At 50.6% G+C, this 14,126-nt stretch overlaps 5 protein-coding genes across 5 annotated transcripts; 4 read left to right on the top strand and 1 right to left on the bottom strand.

Moving 5' to 3' along the window:
* Positions 1-137: 137 nt before the first annotated feature.
* On the bottom strand, positions 138-2,237 carry CCOS01_11614 (WD repeat domain-containing protein; the record flags this gene model as incomplete). The annotated part of the gene is made up of 4 exons (XM_060459767.1): positions 138-283; positions 334-1,803; positions 1,864-1,992; positions 2,045-2,237. 4 exons carry the CDS (start codon positions 2,235-2,237, stop codon positions 138-140), a joined length of 1,938 nt encoding a protein of 645 aa, XP_060309598.1.
* A 1,113-nt stretch (positions 2,238-3,350) lies between these two features.
* Positions 3,351-5,014, top strand: CCOS01_11613 (uncharacterized protein; the record flags this gene model as incomplete). The annotated part of the gene is made up of 3 exons (XM_060459766.1): positions 3,351-3,959; positions 4,017-4,893; positions 4,944-5,014. The coding sequence occupies 3 exons, from the start codon at positions 3,351-3,353 to the stop codon at positions 5,012-5,014; spliced, it is 1,557 nt and encodes a 518-aa protein (XP_060309597.1).
* Positions 5,015-6,046: 1,032 nt separating this feature from the next.
* On the top strand, positions 6,047-8,666 carry CCOS01_11612 (uncharacterized protein; the record flags this gene model as incomplete). The annotated part of the gene is made up of 2 exons (XM_060459765.1): positions 6,047-6,707; positions 6,763-8,666. 2 exons carry the CDS (start codon positions 6,047-6,049, stop codon positions 8,664-8,666), a joined length of 2,565 nt encoding a protein of 854 aa, XP_060309596.1.
* Positions 8,667-9,171: 505 nt separating this feature from the next.
* CCOS01_11611 (ankyrin and HET domain-containing protein) lies at positions 9,172-11,142 on the top strand (the record flags this gene model as incomplete). Its single annotated transcript, XM_060459764.1, has 1 exon — positions 9,172-11,142. A coding segment is annotated over one exon (1,971 nt), but the record flags the coding sequence as incomplete, so codon positions are not given.
* A 993-nt stretch (positions 11,143-12,135) lies between these two features.
* On the top strand, positions 12,136-12,575 carry CCOS01_11610 (uncharacterized protein; the record flags this gene model as incomplete). The annotated part of the gene is made up of 2 exons (XM_060459763.1): positions 12,136-12,470; positions 12,524-12,575. 2 exons carry the CDS (start codon positions 12,136-12,138, stop codon positions 12,573-12,575), a joined length of 387 nt encoding a protein of 128 aa, XP_060309594.1.
* Positions 12,576-14,126: the final 1,551 nt, after the last annotated feature.

The following is a 14,126-nucleotide window of genomic DNA, read 5'->3' as shown; positions in this document are numbered from 1 at the left end:
CGAGACCAAAGAGGCTTCATCGATCATGTATCATTGCCAAAAGAGGGGTGGGACATGTGTGGAAGATGTACAAAATAATTAAAATAATCATCCCACAGCGCTTTCCCAAAAGTGAACCGGTTCCTGACGAGAAGTAACTAGCTTTGGAATGATTCGCCAACAGGGCGCAGCTTCTCGTCGACATTGCGACCCATTGGCGGCTCTGCCTCGTCATCTTCGGCTTCGTTGTACGAATGCAGCGTGCAGGTCCCATGAGCCATGTTGAATCCGTTCCATGCAGACGCTGAAAGACGTTAGCTACAGCCCGAAACTCGCATAATATGAAGGACTTACCAGCGAGGACTGGCGCATTGGGATGCCAGCTCACGTCACGCACACACGTGTTCCAACCGGGGAAGTCGTCGCCGTGATATATACGGTATCTGCGCTCCAGTGGCCGCGAGTTCTTGGTGGCCTTCCTCACGTCGATGGTACCAGCGAGCGTGGCGTCCATGTTCCAAATGTAAACCTTGCCATCCTGACTACCAGAGTAGACGTAACGCGAATTGGTACTTGATGGCGGTGAAAAGTGGCATCGAATCAGCGTGCGCATTACACGATGTCCTCTGAACGTCACCAACGAGTTATCGTTGGGGTGCGGGAACCAGTCTTCGTCCCTATATGTTCCCCACCGGTAATCAAAGTCGCTGTTGCTGGTTAACCTAGTGGGGTTGACCTCGTCGTACTTGGCCGTGGACATGACCATTCTCAAGTCCCAAAGCTTCATCGTCTGGTCCTTGCCGTTACTCAGAATGTATCGACCGTCGCCTTTACTGTCAATGTACGTGAGACCTTCGACGTGGCCCACGAAAGCGCCAGCTGGCCGGCCGTCTCCCATGCTACGTCGATCCCAGACTTTGATGGTGGCATCGTCTGATCCAGAGTAGAGAATGTGCGGAGAAGACTTGTCTGCAAAGCACACAGCGTTCACGTCGTCTTCGTGGCCGACGACATTGTGTAATACAGTGCGCGATTCAATATCATAGACGACGATCGACTGCATGTTGGTGCCGGCCACGAGCTCACGACCATCTCCCGAAAATCTGACAGACCAAATACCAAAGGAATGTCTCGATCGCCATCCTGCGTGTCGAGTTCCCGCACTCCTCTCTGCCAGATCCAATGTGTATGGGTCTCCCGTGTCGTTGGGATCCGTAGGTGCCAGACAAACGTTGCTTTGGATTGATGTATAAGCGAGCCAGCGGTTGTCAGGACTTAAGGATGCGTCGGTCAATGTCCACTGTCCCCAGGGGTAATTGACCGTCTTGTAATATTTCCAATTGTACGGATTCGAGGTGTCGTACATGCGGACCTTGAAGTCGTGACCGCAAGCGTAAAAGAAATTACCGTCGTCGGAGAACTGGCCGGAATACACTGGGTCGTCGTAGTGCACAATCATTTCGGGGTTCGTCGAGGGTATCATGCCCTGGGCCATGAGATCTTGGTTCTGCTTCCGGTCGCGCCTATCCCCCAGACCAAGCTCACGGTCTAATATCCTGCGTGCCAGTTGCTTCTTCTTCGTGACTCGGTAATCGTTTGCGCCGAAAACGCCAGAGTGCATCAACTTCGTGCCCTCTTCGCTCGGTACTTTAGGGAACCGATTCGGCTCCCGTGCGCGAGGCCGTCTGCGTCTTCTTCCCCAGCCAATATCTTCGTCATCGTCTTCTTCGTCGTGAGTGGTGCGTAATGTCACTTCGCCACTTTGAATGAGGCCTAGCAGCTGTGCTCGTGTAAGAAACCCTGTTCCGTTGCCCGCAGCACCGGCTGTATCGTAGATTAGCGAGGTTGGCACACGGTTTTACTCGAGCCTGAGTTTTGACTCACTGATGAGAGTCATGAGTCTCGATATTGGATTAGCGGCCATGCCGTCTTCCTCAGCATCATCGTCGTCCTCGTCGCCAGCACCCATGAACACTTCCACCTCTACGTTGCTGTCCTCGCCGTCCTCAGCATCTGCGCATGGTAAGTTTCTATATGGTTCAACGTGAAAAAGAGGTATTGCTACCGTGATACTCATCATCATCGTCTCCGTCTTCTTCCTCTGGCTCGTCTTGAAAGTCGGGGTCGTACTCATCGTCGTCGTCCATACCTTCGGCATCTTCCGGATCATAGGTATAAGTCCAGGCAGGCTCATCATCCTCTTCAATTAAATTCATGCTTGCTGATGGCGACCGAATGCTGTCTCCAGAGTCTTCCATTTTGGCTTTGGGTTCACACGGAAGTTCGGATTGATGCTTAGTGATACAACGGAGCTCGGATTTGAGACGGCCGACGTGTGATGGAGAGTCCTATGCAAGAATGTCCGTGACAATCGTTTAGATGCCGAGCTATATGTACGTGGTGCGTTCTAAGGCTGACGTGCAGGAGAGCAAGACGATTAAAGTGATCAGGAAAGACAATAGGACGCAACGCTCAGATTATGTTTCATGAAGAAGTGGTCGTTCGTGACGACATTCATTCAGTCCCCGGGGGAGGTGGGGTGTCCTGGACCAAACGGCGGAGATAAGATAGCACAGCTGCTGTAAGCTCCGGCAAGTCAGTGGCGCCAGCTGTTGAAGCTCTCCTCGGGCACTTTAGAGATACGTACCTTTTTCGGGTCGAGCCAAGCATCTTCTTGGAATTCTGTCAGCAAATCTGGGGTCGCCTGGATGCAACCTGGTCAAATGCGAGTCAAACGTAACGCAGCACACCTTTGAGTGTCGTGTGTTTTTGAGTACACCAACCGGTTCACGAAATGATGGCAAAGGGTTCAGCGAGGACGTTCCTATCTATTAATTTAGCTGTTATACATATGTACGGCGGCATTGAAAGTTTGTTTTACACCCTACGCATGCATGAACAGTCGATTGTCTGCAGTTCAACTGTTTAATACGCCTATATGTCTTAAGCCGTTATCCGACATTTCAACTGTCCTCTATGTAAATATCCCCCTCAGAGCCTCTCTGGCGGAAACATTCTAGGGGTTCCATGATCCCCAATGTCGCCCCCTGTGGGGCGCCTCAAGGGATTCGGAACATGGGGGGCCGCGACGGGCGGCGGCGCGTCCAGTTCTTCCCACCTCACGTCCCAGGTACCCTCAGGTACTTGCTTACCCCGTGGCCGTGCAGCAAAAGATACGTAACAATTTTAGAACCCGTGGCTGAGCAGTCGCATTGCCAGAGTCAATCAGAAACCACCAAAACATCCTTCCTTTTCTTTTCCCCCCTTAGCAGAGGAGCAGAATATTTCTCGAGCTTACTTGCAAACTTTCCTTTACATTTCACATCCATTGTCCAGATACCAGCGAGGCTCGACAGCCCGAACGAGTCATCATGAGGCTGCGCACTCGACCCTCCCCTTTGCTCCTCCTCCTTATCCCATCCCTCGTCGCTAGTCTCGCCGTCGAAACCAAGGACAAGAATGGCGGCAAGGCCGTAGCTTCCACCGAAAAGGCCACCGACTCGACCGTCACCTCTGGCATCAAGACCAGATACGGCACCGATCACGCGCCTGTCGATGGCAAAGATGGCATGCCCCACGAGGGTCCCTTCGTTGACCAGACCCGAGAGACCAAGAAAGAGAGTGCCGAAACAGATGGCAAGAAGGGATTGCCTCCCTTGAAGGGACGTCCGTCCGACCCAACTGTTGTCGATGGCAAGAAGATCCCCGAGACCAACGACGGTGTCATGAACGACAAGACACGCCAGAAGCCCAAGGAGGGAACCACGGGCACCGAAGGAGGTGTCAGCGAAAAGGATAAGGCGCGCAAGGCAGCCGAGGGCCGGACTGGCGAAAAAGCCGACAACAAGCCCGAGGCCCCCAAGGAGAAGCCCCCTCTGCCGCACAGTGAACAGGAGAAGCTTTCGAGCGAAAAGGACACCACCACTGGCAAAGAACACGATCATGATCACCACACTGCCGACGAGGTTGCGGGGCTCGAAGTGAGTTTCTTGGTTGCCATCCCATTGGTTGAGACGTGAAATGCTGACATGCAACAGAAACCGGCCGGCCTCCCTGACAAGCTCGACGACAAGCCCAACCCGCTCCCCAACTCGGCGCACAAGGACCACTTGGATCTTTCAAAGTCCAAGGGCAAATCTTCTTCCAGCCTCGACGACGAAGCTGAGGGTGTCATTCAACCCTTCCACTCCTTCGTCCTGTCTCTCACCATGATTCTCGTCTCCGAAGTTGGCGACAAGACCTTCCTTGTGGCTGCCCTCATGGCCATGAAGCATGATCGGATGGTCGTTTTCTCCGCCGCCTTTGGTGCTCTTTTGGTTATGACGGTCTTGTCGGCCGTTCTCGGTCACGCTGTCCCGACTTTGATCCCCAAGCGTGTCACCAGCTTCCTCGCTGCTGGCCTGTTCTTCGTCTTTGGCGCCAAGCTCCTTCGTGAAGGCTTGGGCATGGACCCTAATGAGGGTGTGACTGCCGAGCTACACGAGGTTGAGCGCGAGTTGGCCGAGAAGGAGAAGGAGGGTAAGAGACGGGGCTCTGCGGTGTCTCCCTACGCGCTGGAAATGGGCCTTAACGGCAGCAGGAAGTCTAGGTCTAAGAGCCGTTTCCCCTCGCCCCCGCGCTCGCCTTCCTCTTCGCCGCCTCGCAGCCCTTCTCCTGGTTCCGGTGGCATCAGAGGCTCTCTTAACGGTCTGAACAACCTCCTCGGTCTTCTTCTCAGCCCTGCTTGGGTCCAAACGTTTGTCATGACTTTCCTGGGTGAATGGGGCGACCGCAGTCAGATCGCAACGATTGCCATGGCTGCAGGACAGGACTACTGGTGGGTTATTCTTGGCGCCATGGTCGGCCACTGCATCTGCACAGGTGCTGCCGTTATTGGCGGCCGCGCCATCGCAGGCCGTGTCAGTCTCAAAGTTGGTAAGTTGTCATGACATCTACGCCACAAGCTCCTAGCTAATATATCACAGTTACGGTTGGTGGCGCTGTTGCTTTCCTGGTGTTCGGATTCATCTACTTCTTCGAGGCTTTCTATGCATGATCAACGAAGCCAATGTCTACTACGCGGTTCATTTCCTATAACCTTCTTACATGTATAGAATACGTCTTTCCTCGTGTCTCATCACCCTTCAGTGATGTGCAGCATTACGGCACACTCCACGTTCGTTACCTACAAATTATTAATTACAAGTGTGTGGTCTTCCAGCGGGTCTATGACCCTGATACAAGATGGGGACTAAGGGTCTGGAAGACTACACGCAGCAGACCGTCTCCTACACTGTCTGGCCATGTATACGAAATTAACGGTAAAGGGGAAAGGGATTCTCCTTGGAAAACTCGGTACGCAATCCATGGGTTGCAGCGGAAAGTCGAAAAAATAAACAGAGCGTGGAGATGTCGAATTATGTACAATAGGAAGGTCGCTGGCCATGGGGCATAGGGTGGGAGTTCAACGGAATGCAAGAAGTCTATCTTTGGGCTTGCCATGCTGTCGAAGAGGCCTTGACTCGGTTGTTCATCGTATATGATTGTTTGTCTTCAGTCCACCCTCCGGTGTCCTCCTCTTCCGTGCAAAATGCTCCGACGTTTACTCAGCCGATTCCACAACAGACCGAATGAACCACCATCGCCAATTAGTATACATTCGCGTATGTCGATTGATTTTAATCACTTTGCCTTCGCTAAGACGAGACAAGCACGTCGTCATGGTTGATTTAGTCTCAAGCTAAGGTAGTAGCGGAATCAGCGCCATCTTGGTCAGCAAATCGAAATCCCGTTTGGTAGCTCAGGAAACAGCTGACCCCACACCTTCTCGCTCAGTTGTACAAAACGATTCCATCATCACCTACATCCTCTTAAAACCCTCTTAAACATTGAGCCTTTGTCTTATACAACTGTTGCAACTCCAACGAAATCAAGCCTTATCATTCCAATTCTTCTCACACTCTGAAGTGGCAACTTTCGCACCATTCAGCATATGCCAACATAAGCCTTTGTTGCGGCACCATCTCCACTCCACTAACGAACGTTCGCCTGATCCGAATATCGTCAACTTCGATCTCCAATCTATTGAATGCTCCCAAGAACCAAGAGACCCGAAGCCGTCTCATTCGGGGGCCTCGCCTCCGCCACCAACCTCCCACGCGTCGCGCAGCTCGTACAGAAGCGCAGACAGACCAACCCCAACCCACGACTATGTGAGCGGTGCCAGGATTGGGACGTCCCCGACTTTGCTGCCGGCCTGGGATCCAAGGCACACCACTACCTCTCTTTGGAGAACATCTCACTTCGATCGTCAAATTGTCTCTTTTGCTGCGCGATCGCCGCGGCTGTCGAGGCGCGCCGGCGGGAAGATGACTGGTTACATGACTGCTCCGAAGCTTGCTTGCTCGTTACAGTCCAGGGCCCTTTCTTCCTTGACTCGGGATTAGCTGAGGACCAGAAGTATCGGTTGTTCGCCTCTTCCGATGATGAAGTTTCTGTGAGGTTGTTTCTGGAATTGACTCTGAGTGCCGTGCCAGACAAGTCGAAGCTGGGGGCTTCGGATTCGCTCTCATCTCCTTTTGCGGTCACGCCTCAATTTCTCTTCAGATACTCGACAGGCGAACCTCAGAGACTCCAGGCGATTGAAGGTTGGGAGGCTGAACATTTTGACGTTCAGACATTGAAGGTTTGGATTGATGGCTGCGAGATTCTTCACGGCCACCACTGCGTGAGCAAGTATAAGTCGATTGGTAAGTGGCCATGGGCAGCTCGACTCTGTGCGCATGAACTCTGACAGGACAACAGATCATCTACCCATCGGGTTTAGGGTCATCGATGTTCATGGAATGAAGATTGTCAAGCCGTCAAGGCCGGTCCGCTTCGTTGCTCTTAGCTACATGTGGGAAGCCTCTCAGGCATCGGGACATGCCCAACTGGAGACAACCAACGCAGAGGACCTGGAAGCTCCGGGAAGCCTCAAGTCTATCAAGCTACCGCGCATCATTTTAGAAGCGATATCTCTTTGCAGGGATCTCGGAGAGAGCTATCTATGGGTGAACCGTCTTTGTATTGTCCAGGATGACGAGCGATCGAAGCCCGACCAGATAGACGGCATGGACCGGATCTACCAGTCTGCGTCTTTCTCGATCCTGGCCGCGCTGAATGATCGACAGGGTAATGGGTTTCCTGGATATGCTGGCAACCCTAGGAAGCCTCGCGCCTCCTTATGGTGCCCGCCGCGGAACCGGAACGTTGGGAAGGGTATTGACCCGAACGGTCTGCAAACATTAGTCGACGGGTCTCTGTGGAACCGAAGAGGATGGACATTCCAAGAGAGACTACTTTCCAGGCGCAGCATCTTCATCACGGAGCACCAGGTTCTGTTTCAATGCTGTCGAGGTCACGCCGCCGAGGAACTTACTTGGGGACGAGGACGACATGAAGTTCCTACAATCGTGTTCAGTAAGGAAGCAGATTCACCCCAAGCGGAAGAGTCCATCAATGAACACGATTCAGAAGCTCATCATACAGCTCAAGAAGACATCGACGAATCAAAGACCGAGGAGAAACCGTTCCGCATGCCCAGCATCCCCGGCTTCTATCGCACAGCGCTTCACAGCAAAGACGCACCAGTCAAGTTACGCGGCCAAGTATCACTAGCAAATTATTGCCAATGGGTCGAAGATTATACCTCGCGACAGCTCTCCCGCGAAACAGACATCCTCAACGCCTTCGCGGGCGTCGGCAACGCCGTAGGCGAATCCATGCGCACGAAGATGACGTTCGGCCTGCCGGACATGTACCTCCCTCAAACGCTCATGTGGAGCCACACGGGCGCCGTACGCCGTCGAGATGACGCGGGTTTGAAGATCCCGAGTTGGAGTTGGGCGGCGTGGTCGTCGGTCGAGGGAGGTAGTGCCGCTAGTTATCGGTGGATTCACGGTGATGCGCGACTATACGATACCAAGCTCGTGCGGATCGTGACGATGGTGCAGTTTCACGTATACGATGCCAGACGCGTCTCCTCAAGGCATGAAGACGACGGTAATGGACTGCGTAAAGTCAAGGTGACGGAGAGGTGGCTGGGCAGCTGTATGCAACTGGCCAGGATGAGCGGGATTGAGAAGCTGCCGCCCTTGCAGAGGAAGATGGCCGGCGGCAAGTTCAACGTCTCTGAGGAGACGAACGAGAAGTACGTCGCCATGTGGCGGGAGTGCCCGCACAGCCCTTGGGAGGCTCTCGCGCACGTGGAGCTCGATCCGGAGGCCATCGAGGTAGCCGCTGGCTTACCGGGGGCGCTGGTGTTCAACACGACTGTTGCCTCGCTCCGAGTCGGGAGGGATCGGAGGATGATGGGCGCGAGGAGGGGTGACTGTGAGGATGCAGAGATTCTGGATATGATGGGGAGACATGTTGGGTATCTGGATAAGATGGACACCCGTTGGATTTCAGGACGAAAAGGAGCGAGGGATCGGAGGATGTTGCTCGATTTCATCGTTATTAGTGCTTCTGTTGACACTGAGGTCAGCGAGAGCAATGAGTGGGCGTTTATCGAGGGGCAGTTTCATGAGATGTGGCGGTTTAATGTCATGCTTGTTGAGAGGGTGCCATGTATGCCGTTTGTTGCGAGGAGGGTTGGGGTGGGATACGTGTGGCTTAGCCAGTGGAGGGACTGTAACCCTCGTTGGGAGACTGTGGTTCTTTACTGAGAAGAGCGTGCTAAGTCCGTACAGGGAGCAAGCGTGAATACTTTCAAAGGAGAGTGCTTCTTTGCTTCCATATTCTCTTGTCAAAGTGTACATACTTAGGTTCTGTATAGGTCGCAGTCCAAAACACCTTTGAGACCTCCAATACCTACCTACTTTAAACACAATCCAGTTCCCAAAGGAGAATCAAGTCGTGGTGTGCGGGGCTCAGCCTATCAATTTGAGAATCAGAAGTTGGTGCAGCTTGACTGCATGAGTGGTTGGTGGCCCAGCCCAAGGCAGACCAGCCAGGCTCTCAGCCTGGATACCCAACGGCGACCTAGCCATTGCTTTGAGTACATACGACGTGCTAAAGGCCATCAGGCTCAGATTGCAAATGGCATCCGGAGATTCTAAAGCCAAGACCAACTTAATGGCGCCTCCATATCTCGACATCATGGAAGGCCAAAACCCCTACAAGTGAGGAGACAATGCATATGGGATACAAGTCGCATTCTGACATATCTTAAGAAAACTAGATCGAGGTGACTCCTCTCAAATCCGTTTGCTTAGAATCGAATCACCAAAGAACAGCAAAGACATTATAAAAGTCAATCTCTACACCAAGAACTTGAATAAAGCACCTCGTTTCAGAGCTCTCTCATACGCATGGGGCGATGAGAACCACACCACGCCTATACTTCTCAATGGTCTTCGGTTCGGTGTCACCTATAATCTCCACGCTGCCCTGAAAGTCTTGCGATCGAAACCGAATAAGTCCTTTCTATGGGTGGACGCAATATGCGTGAACCAGAGAGACACTTCCGAAAAGAGCCATCAGATTTCACTCATGGCACGCATCTACTCAGAGGCTCGGGAAGTCCTGTGCTGGCTCGGGCCATCTACAAATGACGATTCGGTTTTCCCGTTTATACAAAAGTGCGCAGAACTAAATCGCGCAATAATACTTCCCCTGCCTAGACCCGAGATCCCAATAGCTTTCGCATCTAAATCAGATGCGATTCGGGACATACTTCTCCGACCGTACTGGTACAGAGTATGGGTGATCCAAGAAAACGTACTAGCCAGGAAACGCCTTTATCTGTGCGGAATGAATGAGATCAGCAGCGATGATCTATATCAGGGCCTAGTTCAAATAGGCCGCTCTCTCCATTTGAAACCTAAGAGGCTTCGCACCAAGTCGTTTTTGCAAGCCGCTGATGACCTCCGCAACTTCAATGGCTACGGGATGTTAGCCAATACTTTCATAGGACCACGTGAGCTCATGAGCCATACGATATCAGATCCTCTTTCCCTATTAATCGAAGCCATGATGGATACCGCGCGATTTATGGCTACGGATCCCCGGGACCATCTCTATGGCATCCTTGGCCTATTTCCCGAACTAGCTCACTTGATCACGCCAGATTACACCAAGAGTCCAACTGCCGTTTTTTTGGATTTTGCCCTCCTGAATTTGAAGGAGGATTCGAGACTCATAGCGCGGTCAGGGATTGGACACAAGAATTGCACCAGGAGGCGCAGATCTTGCAACAATCTGCCATCGTGGGTTCCAAATCATAGCGGGCCTTTTGTTGAGAGCCGAACTGGTATCAGCATTTGGACGGCGCACATAGACATCAAATTTGAGGCTGGGACTTTCTGTCCTCAGGAACTGAAATGGCATCTTGCACACGACACCCTGGTTCTTCGTGCAAGTGGTGTACAAGCGGGCAGAATTACTTCTGTTCTGAGCCCAGATACATCCTTCCGCGAGAGAATGGTCAAGTGGAATTGCTGCGCAGCAGCCAATATCACAGATCATGCGTATATCAGTTGGAGGCGGGCATTTTACCGCACGATTCTCATGGATCGTGACCGCATGATAGATCTCCGGCTGTTGTTTAAGAATGACAACGCAGCGATGGATTTCATCGATGAGCGGATGCCGCTCGACCTCATCCATTCAATCAGCATGATAGACACATATATCCTGATGATGCAGTCCATCTTTGTTTTTTATCCGAGAAAAGAGTCCCAGGCAGAAATTGGTCATCACTCACCGGTTCACCCCACCCCCTCCATCCAGGCAGAGCGATCATATTGGCTTCCGAAGAATCAAGATTCTCAGCTCAACGACCTCTATCTTGGCGAAGAAAAACAGCACAGTGTCAAAATGTTACCAGCTAACGATAAAATGATAGGTGAAAGTATGTTAGGAGGATTGAAACTTAGTCTGGCCAACGAGGTCGACAGGATTACACGGGATAGGTCCTTCGTTCTTACTGAGTATGGGCACATGGCACTGGCTCCATTAGGGGCTCAGGCTGGAGACCACGTCGTCTTAATAGGAGGATGTCCCGTACCTCTTGTTCTTCGAAAGCAGGGCGAAGATTACCAAGTTATTGGGGATACATATGTATGTGGCCTCATGGAGGGACAAATGTCCGAGAATGTGTCTGCTGGAACTGCCCACATTGAAGATTTCAGTCTTATTTAGGTGAACCTTCAGGGGTATCTTCTGCATTCTGATGAGAGAGGGCTGTGTATACAATGATCAAGTCGTGTCAAATTGCACTAAGCCCTTCAACATGGCTCTGCCTTCCAGCTCCTTTTACTTCGTTTCTAATTTGCCTGGGTAACTCGTCCTCAAACCCGCTTGAACTTGGAACATGACAATGACTTCATACGGAAAACATCGGTTTTTACGAGCGGCAAAAGAATTCATGACTCCCGGCTCTTATCACGACATCTTGACACTTGATGAAGCTTGTGGAGAATTTGCTAAGCATCATGAAGACAGAAGGAACAAATCTATTGTAATTTAAAAAGGAAACACCTAGTCGCTTCGAACTGGCAGAGGGAACTAATGTCCACCTGTTAATACTTACCTTATACATAGTGGCCTCTTGGGCTCTCTTTAAGGGTATTCTCCGACTTCTCTTCAGTAGTATTCTGATCGTGCTGATATTGAGAAAAAGTGCGAGTCAGACACAAGCCCGTAAGTCGTTACGTCTCTCGGTTTCGGGAACCAATCCCCTAGAACAGCTAGACGAAGCCGAATTACTCGCACATCTCGCATCAAATTTCGGCCATCCCGCAACTTTAAACTTTGTAATTCCTAAAAATGCGTAGCGCTTGTGAGTCTTAACAACTACTACGTTGATCATCAGTATATAAGCTCGCAATGGCCCCGCACAGCCCAAGTTCAAAGCATGCCGATTATCCGCGCGACTTTGTGAGTGCGAGCAAGTAGCAATCTATTAGATAGTAGACTATGAAAACTTTCCTGATTGTAACGACACGCGTGACTTTAATAAGTTGTTGATCTACAAACATGAAAAATCCAAGCCCTAGATGCCTTTCGTACACGCACGTCGCCCACAACACTACATAAACCAAGCTCTGCCAAGCCAGAGCCAACGCTAAACCCTCCATTCCATGCTAATTATTTCTATCACTTAAGTTTTCATATTGTTCAATTACTTCCAAGATGAAGCTCGCTCTTCTTCTTTCCGCCGTGACCACCGCCTCCGCCTGGTCAGTAACATTTCACGACCATGACCAATGCGCCGGCGGTACGACATTTCACTACGGTGGTGGCTCCAACACGGGAACTGAACACCTCGCCCAGTGCTTTACCATGACGAGCATCAACAAGAGCTTTGCCAACTATGACGCAAAGAGCGTCAACATCGTCTTTGGAGGCTGCACGATTGACATCTTTACGGATCGACTTACGCGACCTGGACTTGCTGGATGTGTGGCATCCATAAGCGATCCTACCAACTGGCAGCGTGTCGATCAGGTCCAGGACGGATGTGTCCAGTGAGTGTTCTGTGATGAAGAAACATGATGATTGTTGACTGACACTGGTGTAGATTATCAAGCTCTAAGCTTGGGAAGTGGCAAGCTTGGTCTGTGTCCTGCTGATGAATGTTCTGTTGAGGATACCGGAGGAACTTAAGGGTAGTTGTTAAATAATAAATTTGTCTATCGTCATAATTAGTTTCTGTGCTGTAACACACGAAATTTCGAAATATTGGGAGAGACCCGTCAGGTACCAGTGGGTAATATATCCATCATACTGTATGCGTCTATACTGACGGCGGTTTTGGTGTGGTCACGTCAGGCATGTTGCTTCATCGTTGATAAGCGTCTTATGCGAACTAGAAAGTCTCTGATTTCATTGCTTTTTCATTTACCCTTAATAAAGTAGGTCTTCAAATTTAGTAAGACCAAACACCCAATGAGCCCCGTAGTGAGATATGTAAGACCTTCGCTAGAATACGCATACCGCCGCTGTCGGATCTGGGCATGCTAAAATAAGTACAACATTCGAACTCGTAGACTACTTTTCAGATATCTGCCCAGCAATCAAGAAAGAAGTTATTGAAAGACAATAGTGACAGATTTTCGTCTTTGTGCTGTTTCTACGCTTTAGACATCTTTTTGCGTCACCTCAGACAGGCTGTTCTGGCCAAAGGCTGGCTTCTGGTATGGAATCAGACAAAGGCTCCATTAGCATACACATCAGTGATGATGCACTCATAAAGAACAAATGGGGAGAGAAAAGGAGATTGTTTGTCTGAATTCTTCGTACATACGCAGATTCCTTGTCAAGATACCTTGCAATCAGGCAGCGTGTGAGCTGGTGCAGTGAACACATAGTTGCAGTGAGCACATAGTTGCAGTGAACAACTGAGCAAGGGCCGAGAACATTGAACATTGAGATAAGCTGTATCAAAGAGCCTTCACAGCAACAAGGCTCCCTTGATTTATCACTCACGCAAGAGCATTTGAGACTTAAGAGGGCGAACTGAATGTCTTTCCTGTCAATTTCAGTCTTCATCTCCACACACACACACACACACACACACACACACACACACACACATACACACACACGAAGAACACCAACAAATAGGAAAGCTATAGCCTCAACTAGCCATTACTTACTGCAGACCAAAAAATATGACGAACCACATTGAGATGAGCCCCACCCCGGAGAAGTCTACAACACAGGTTGAGCTTGTCGACAAGAATAAATGCGGCAAGTGTGGTAAGAACTACGCCGGAAGCGCCGATGTCTGCACCTGCAACGACTCCTCCTGAACTATTGGCCGCGAAGTAAGTGGGAGAAAGATCTTGACATTGATATTATAGCTTTTTCGAGCCTCACTTGAGCATAAGTTGCAATGATTTGGTCTGACGTTTACATATTAGCGTTGCGCTTTGGAATCCATCACATTGTGACACTGGAGATCGTGCTGTGGTTCACTGCTTGTGGCATGTAATGCTTGGCGCTCGGTACGAAATAGAATGTGGAGTAAACTTCTTTGAAATGGGGAATTGAGCATACATAGGGGCCAGAATATAATGTATGTCATGGAGTATTCTTGGAACACCTCTCTTGTTATTGACTGTCCATGAAGATAGCAACATTTCCATGATTCCCTCCCCCCTCCCACCCACATCTTTCCT

The sequence above is a fragment of the Colletotrichum costaricense genome, assembly GCF_030867565.1.
Source record: "Colletotrichum costaricense strain IMI 309622 chromosome Unknown Scaffold_13.1, whole genome shotgun sequence".
NCBI classification, from domain to species: Eukaryota; Fungi; Ascomycota; class Sordariomycetes; order Glomerellales; family Glomerellaceae; genus Colletotrichum; species Colletotrichum costaricense.
Note: the sequence above shows the minus strand (reverse complement) of the source record. Positions and strands in the feature narration are given on the sequence as shown.